The following is an 8,041-nucleotide window of genomic DNA, read 5'->3' as shown; positions in this document are numbered from 1 at the left end:
TTTATCTTTTCTTAGTAACTGTAATGGATTACATTTTTTTGTAATCAGATTAAGATAATCCTTTTACAGTGGTTGGTCCGTTCCAAAATGCATCATCCAGTTTCACTATTTTACCATCAAACTACATTTTCATGGTAGAAGTGAACCTCCAAACTGCAGCTGGTTACCTGCCAAAGGTTCCAGCCACATTCAAACTTACTGATCCCAGACCAGGAAGGAATGATATCAACTGTCAAGTGAACAGGACAGGGGGGGGGCATTATTACCATTATAGTCATTAATAGTGCAGTAGAAGTGTTTAAAGTAGTAATACACAAGTATGCCAGTTAGATAACTTTGCACACTATGTTTAGCTCTGTCCATTGAGGTTTAACTCGACCAATGACAGAAATGTTTGTATATAAGGAAAACTCCAGTCTGCTCATAGCGACCGGAACGCTCTAAAATTCCTAAAAAATAGTCCTGAAATGGACGGACTGGGTGGAGGGGAAAGCTGTAGCAGGACGCCGTCGTACAGCAGGACGGATGATTGTCAGTCTGGATTTTCACAGGAACAAATAATCTGACTTTTGACTCTACAGCACAGATCTGCTCGTCTCATGGCTGCACTCTGAACAGGGCTAAACCACAGTGAATATGTTTTTTTCCCCTAAAGAAAACAACCTGTGAGAATGTGAGATCTGGGGGGTTGAAATGCAGATTTTCCTCTGTACCTTTAGTGTTTAGAGTTGCAGGACGAGAGCGGCGGTACTTAATGTAGAAGGTGGGGGGTCAGAGTGTGTGTGTGTGTGTGTGTGTGTGTGTGTGTGTGTGTGTGTGTGTGTGTGTGTGTGTTAGGTGGCCCCGCCCAGCGAGCCTCGTCTTGCCAGGCTCTGGGTGCTGTAGCTCAGGCCTCGCGTCTCTGTCAAGCGGCTCGGGCGCTGCAGGGAAAAGAAAAACACATGAGGTGCTGTAACACAGGGAAATATTTCTGTGGCTGCTTATATAGCTGAAAGTGAGATTCTTTTTTTGGCTGTGTGTTACACCTGAGACCTGAGTTTACATTGCAGGTGGAATAGGATGTCTGGTATCAGATTTGTATGAATCTAAAATCAAGTTTAGTTTAGTAACATTTAGTAATCAAGATTCCCTTTGGCTTACATAAAACATTTTAGGGAATTTAGCTGATGTTCTTGTTCTTGTTTTTCTACGTAATTATCCACGTAATTTTCATATGAATAAATGTCCGTTTTGCAACTCGCTATCACCGACTGCTCTAACACAACAGTGATTCAACCTATATCCAGTTCATAAATCTTCTCCTCTGTCTGTTCTAACCAGCCGGTGTCTGGTGGCTCTTTCCTGGGTAAAATCCTCTGGAAGTGATGCGTTTTATGTTTCCGGTTTGTTCGGAATAAACAGGAGAAGAAGAAGAACTGGGTAGTTAGCATGAGCAGCGATAGCCACCATGGCTGAACAGACGGAGAAAAGAGAAACTCAAACTGCCGCAACAGAAAATCCAAGCTCCGCCCACACTGTTTGATTGACAGGTGATCTGTGGGAAGTGCAGTGCAGAAACACCACAGTGATGAGGCTGAGGCACAAAGATGGACACTGAATAAAAGCGGATGGACAGCAGATGTTGTGCTCACCTGTCCGGCCCCCTGACTCTCTCTGGCTTCAACGTTCAACACGTTCAGAGAGTTGGCTCGCTTCATCCTGGAAAAACAGGAGAAAAGAATATCATCCATCCTTCATTTTACAAAGGGGCAAGACATCATGTACTAAACACACTCATGAAACTACCACCAGTTGATTTGGCTCGGGTTTGCCGATAGAAAATCATTTTTTTTGGACTCATGTTCTGAAGAAGAGATAAGTGTGTTGAGGAAGAACTGGGAAAGTACCGATACTAAGCAACATTCCTATATGCTCTCTTAATATGTAACATTTGACCCATGTTTACTTATATCTAACAGCTTAAGTGCCTAACCTCAAGAATACTGAATCGTAAAAAAAGTAAAATCTTGTGTGTTTACTTTTCCATTTCTTCCTCAACAAGTGGGAATGCACTGATACCAACACTGGCACTGAATACCGGTCTAAAAGATCAGTGAATTTCCCCAATTTTAAAATGTGATACCAGAGGTGGGGGACTCGAGTCACATGACTTGACTCGAGTCACATGACTTGACTCGAGTCAGACTCGAGTCACAAATTTGAGGACTTGAGACTTGCTTGACTAACATTGATAAAAGACTCGACTTGACTTTGACTTGGTATTCATGACTTGAGACTTGACTTAGACTTGAGACAGATGACTCAAAAGGACTTGACTTTTTTTTTTTAATTAAATATTTACTTGTTCATTTAGGAGGCTTGTTATTGATTGCCACAAAATGTCAAATATCAGTAAGATTTATAAGATGTAAGCAGGCTGCAACAGTTTTCGTTAATGTTGAAAATAAAACTTTTCATGACCACTCTCTTTTAACTTATTTAAATGTGGAAACTGGGGTAGATCATCAGAATTTCATATGACTTGACTTGTGACTTGCTTGACCTGAGCAATGACTTGACTTATAGCAGGGACTGAATTTTCTTATAGCAGTCTTGAATTTTCTATCTAAATATTACCAGGAGGAATACTATGGTATTAGTATTCTTTGGGCTTGTTTGGGTGTTTGAAACATCAGTATTTGGTCTTTTAATGAGTGAAGAATTGAATTTAAAAAATGAGATATCCACCATTTGAAAAATAAGAAAATCACTACCAAATGATTGCATTAAAATAAAACTCACTACTGAACATTACTGACATTTCCCATTGCATTTTAGGGGATATAATCTGACTTTCTAAAATATTGTACAGTGGACATCAGGTGGCATTTTTCCCCCCAAATGGATATAAAGCGAAGGGTTCCATGTAAAATTCCATGACTTTTCCATAACTAAGTCTGAGCGCTTCCATGAGCTAAAACTGTTATTCCTTCCTCTCCTGGTTTGTTAATGATGTTTTTTCTAAAGAGGTGAACAGTCTGGTTTGCGCTACAGAACCATCTAATGCAACAAATGTGTAAAACAAGTTGTAAAATACATTCTCAAATATTCGTTTAAAGTGACTAATTTGTAAAATTCCCTGATATTCCCCCGATCTGGAATACACTTCCCAAAATTACATGACCATGACCAACTGAAATTGTTTCTTCTTCTTTCTCCTTGATCGGGGATTCTCTTCATTTAGGATTAGGACGTGTGTTTGTGTTTTCGCTCTTCCCCCAACTCAGTATTACCCAGGGTTCCTTGGGGCCGTCTCCTGCGTCCCGACTCCCTTCAGCTTGCGGACCAGTTTCTCGCTGCTTCGCCGTATCGACTCTCTGAGTTTGGTGAAGGAGCCGCTGCGCTTCAGACCGCCGAGCCCGTCCGGCCTGGAGACGCCGTCCTCAGAGCCGGACCAGCTGGGACGACCGTCACCTGGACCACAGACAAGACACACAGACAGACAGACAGACAGAGAGAGAGAGAGAGAGAGACAGAGTGAAAGACGGCAGACAGAGAAACATAAGAAACATTTGTGCCTTAAGAAAACCTACACACTTATATTCACAGCTAACACACACCAATGATAGACATTATTATGACACCAGACATGCCTTTATGGGATGCTTCACGTTACCTTCACCTAAAACCAATGCTTTAAAAAAGACCGTAATGTGTAGGGCTATGTCAAACTGGAACAAGCTACCACTACATTTAATCAAGATTACTAGTAAGATCAGTTTTAAAAAGAAATTAAGAACAGCAATCATTCAGAAAGAAATCAGTTTAGGCTTCATATGATATTCTGTATGTGAAGGTTGATTATATTTGTGGTGCTAACTTAGGTAATGCTTCACTGTGCACTAGTAGTATTGGGCAGTCATATATACTGATATATACCTAGTTTACTTATTCTATTATTTGCTTTTTTTTCCTATTTTTATTTTATTTTGTTGATATTGTGGATTGTCCATTATGTGATGTTTGAATGTCTTGTCTTGTATTTTGTGTGGACCCCAGGAAGAATAGTTGCTACTGCAGTAATAACTAATGGGGATCCTAAATAAAACAATAAAACAATAAACAGAGTGAAAGACAGACATAGTGAAAGAGACAGACAGACAGAGTGATAATAAACCAAGAGGACAAATCTAAAACAAAAAAGCTTGTTGCTTTCCAAATACATATGAAGCTCACTTAATATGGACAGGCATTTGCAACAATACTGAGCTGTTATCTCCTCTAATTATCTGGTGTATTTTCCTAAATATATGTTTCATATGCTCAAAAAGCCAGAATCGTTCTTGTTTCTGTGTTTTACCTTCTACAGATCCAAACTCCTTTTCATGCGCTCTGGTCAGGATCTCTTTGTAAAGAGCTTCGGCTTGTCTGTATTTCCCCTGCTTGAGATAACATGATGCCTACAGAGAAACAGGAAGAGGACGAGTGAAAGAGGGAGGAATAAAGAGAAAGTTTGAGTGAGAGGAAAATGCATCCAGAGAGACAAAATGTTGTAAAATACAAAACGTTTCTAGAACAGTGATCAGTATTTAAGAGTGAGAGATACGAGAGATAGAGTGACTTTACATAAAGGTAACAGTTAATAAATAATTGTTTTACATTTGTCACAAAGCTGTTGTCAGGTGAAAACCTTGCATCTCAAAAATGTCAACTTTTCAGAAACTAAGAAAAACAGCCCTGTGTTTATGAGTTTATGTAATTGGTTTTGAAAACAACAAACAAAGGTTGCAGAACCTTCTCAACCCACAGAGGAGCAAGTAATCCCTCGAATACAAGTGAAAAAATGAAAGTGACTAAATCTGGAGTTCAGGGGTTTTCACCCGACAGCGACGATATGCTCCAAACTCACATGTGTTAGTAACGGTATTTGTAACCAGTAACCTGACAACTCGTCTTCTGCTGCCTTACAAACCTTAAGTAAGGGATACTGCCCGACGAGGTGTCCATTATCAGGAATTAATGGACGACGGGGAGGCCATTAATTCCTGATAATTGACACCTCGAAGCGCATTATCCCGCTTATACCATGGTCACTTGCCAAAGAAAAAAAAATTAAGACCATTAATTTATATTTTCATGCGTTTTGTAATCAAAATCTAAAGTTTTTCACAAGCCATAACTCAGTTTCCCTGGTAACACCTGAGGGTTTGACTAATACCTGGAACAATCATTACCATACCATAAGGTTCTTATGCAATGGAAACGTTGTTCACTCCTCCAGTAAATAGGACGAACCATAGATACGATTTGGCAGCAGGAGATATTTCTAGTCCGCTCAGCTCATAGAACCCTTTGGCTCAGCTATGAGCCAGAAAGCTAACGTTATCCTAGCAACATTCAAAGTCAATAATATTGCGTACGGTTCACAGACAGTAAATATAATTTGACAGTATGTTTAACAACAAGACTAGCTAGCTATCCAGCCACGTCATTGTCCCCAAATCAATATCAAGATTTTCACGAACAAATGAACGGAGTAAACGGAGGCTTTGACTGCGTCCCTGTTGCTATGGTTACTCATTTTAGATACAGGCTGATGCTACGTAGCCAGCACATTAATTTAGAACGGTGAACAGACAGTTTCACTGGAACTACTTAGCAGGTGTCCATTATCAGGAATTAATGGACACCATGCAGCCAATCAGAATCGAGTATTCACCCAGACCATGGTATAACGGTAGGTAACGTTATGGTTATTATCTTGTGGCATTTAAGTAACATTAGTGGAATTAGGCAATTTAACCAATAACCGTGCCACGCTTGCTGAGCATTAAACTGAATTGAATTGAACATGAGCTGTGGGCCTGTACAGGAACTGTGTTTGTCTTGCTATTTTCCTCCTTCTTTCCTTCCTCCATCTCTCTCCCCTCACTTGCTCCCTCCCTCCCTCATTCTCTCCCTCCCGCCTTCCCTCAAGTCTCACTTCCCTCCCTCCCTCCCTCATTCTTTCCCTCCCGCCTTCCCTCCTTCCCCTCACCAGGTTGTTCTTGGTCTTGGCCACGTTGGCGTCGTCGGGCCCCAGCCTGCTCTGGTAGATGTGCAGCGCCCGCTCGTAGTACTGCTCCACCTCCTGGTACTTCCCCTGGTTCTGGCACAGCAGGGCCAGGTTGTTCAGCTGCTTGGCCACGTCCGGGTGGTCCGTGCCCAGGACCTGGGGGGGGCGTTCAGAGACACAACGTTGGGGAAAGGTGAACAAAAACGTTTGGGTTTGCAGAACAGTGATCAGTGGCCGGTATCTGAGACGGTATATTTTGAGCTTAGAGGAGAGTTAGGTGTGTGTTTGTTTTTGAGAGATGATTTTTGTGAGATGTCCTCACAAGGATAGAAAGATGAGGAAAAATCCTCCAAAGTGAGGACACTGTGCTGCTCCTCACCTCTCTAAAGGGTTATTTTAGGGTTAGGACTTGAGTTCAGGATTAAGATTAGAACGAAGAATAGGTTCGAGATATGAATAGGTTATCTATGGATTAAGATAAGGCATGTGAATGTAGTCACTGAAGGTCCTCATAAGTGTAGTAATACAAGTTTGTGTGTGTGTGTGTGTGTGTGTGTGTGTGTGTGTCTCTTCTTACCTTCTCTCTGATCTCCAGCGCTCTCTTACACAGCGGCTCTGCTTCTTTGTATTTTCCCCTTTTCCCGTAAAGCACTGCCAGGTTGTTCAGTGTTGCTGCCACCTGTGAACACACACACACACACACACACACACACACACACACACACACACACACACACACACACACACACACACACACACAGCAATGGGTACAGCTGAATTGAATACCTTTTGCATTATTCAACACTTGATAATGTGATTACATTACATACTCCCCCAGTAAGTCTGATCTAAGCTACATAAAAACACTTTAAAGCTGTGGATCAAGTATCTATTAAAGTATTTCCTGGCAACACGATGGTCCCAGGAGATTAAACAAAGAATGCTGCCCCAGAGAAATTCAGAGTTGCACACAAAGTTTTAGTGTTCTTGGTTTTAATTGAGTTGCAGAGTGTTAAAAAAAAAAAAAGAACCAAGTGTTAAAATCAAATAAAATGCAATAGTGAAACTGCAGAAACAAGCGAAACAAATCACTAATTTGTGCAGGTTGGATAAAAACATTTCAAGGGCTTGTTATGAAATCATCTCTCTGCATGAAGCAAACCAAAGAAAAGCTGGTTCAGTTGGAGAAGGAGGGAAACGTACAGCTGGATGATCCATGCCCAGAGTTTTCTCTCTGATGGCCAGAGCGTCGTTCAGCAGGTTCGCAGCTTCTTTGTATTTGTTCTGGTCCCTGTGAAGAAAAACACCGTGTAGCACTGCATCACATCAGGATCTTCTTTAAAATTACATGCTTTTACCTGATTGAGATCCTTGTTATGAGAGACAGAGTGCAGGAACTATCTGATCTTGGATATTTGCATCAGTAATGACTTTCAGTGTGTTATGCGCTTAATTTATTGCTTCTATATTGATTACTAATTTCAAAAATTCAAAAGTTTAAAAAGCCAGTTAGTATTAAGGACAAACTGTTATTAGTACGTGATAAACATCAAGTCAACATAAGAATAAGAGATAAAAATCATTATGTACTACCAAAAATAAAAACTGAAATGGGAAGACAGACTTTTATTTTCAGAACTGTTAAATTATGGAATTCATTACAATAACTCACCTAAGAACAGGATATGTGCCGATGTATGTAGGTTATATGTGTGTATGTATGTATGTATGTATGTATGTATGTATGTATGTATGTATATGATATGTGTGTGTCAACAATTTTGTGTTGTATTAATATGAATTTTTGTATGCTTAAATGTTTTTAATGTGGACTCTTGGAAGATTAGCCAATGGGCTAAAAGAGATCCAAATAAAATAAAATCAAATATTGATCTATACTTATGCCTTGATTTTTTATTGTGTTGTTCTCATTTTACTGTCTTTTGTTTTATTTTATTAATGTATAACACTTTTATTACACTATTATTTTTATTACTAATAAAGATA

The 8,041-nt window shown here is 40.1% G+C and overlaps 1 protein-coding gene across 1 annotated transcript; it reads right to left on the bottom strand.

The window, feature by feature from the left end:
• Positions 1–6: 6 nt before the first annotated feature.
• On the bottom strand, positions 7–7,350 carry LOC139638167 (kinesin light chain 2-like; the record flags this gene model as incomplete). The annotated part of the gene is made up of 7 exons (XM_071512207.1): positions 7–920; positions 1,632–1,698; positions 3,273–3,453; positions 4,340–4,439; positions 6,017–6,190; positions 6,612–6,713; positions 7,238–7,350. Coding segments are annotated over 7 exons (824 nt in total), but the record flags the coding sequence as incomplete, so codon positions are not given.
• Between the last annotated feature and the right edge of the window lie 691 nt (positions 7,351–8,041).

Source organism: Centroberyx affinis, unplaced genomic scaffold, assembly GCF_046629955.1.
Source record: "Centroberyx affinis isolate AG114_WGS23_722 - 3 ecotype Tasmania unplaced genomic scaffold, CSIRO-AGI_Caff_v1 ptg006161l_1, whole genome shotgun sequence".
Lineage (NCBI taxonomy): Eukaryota > Metazoa > Chordata > Actinopteri > Beryciformes > Berycidae > Centroberyx > Centroberyx affinis.
This window is presented reverse-complemented; position numbering and strand designations above follow the sequence as displayed.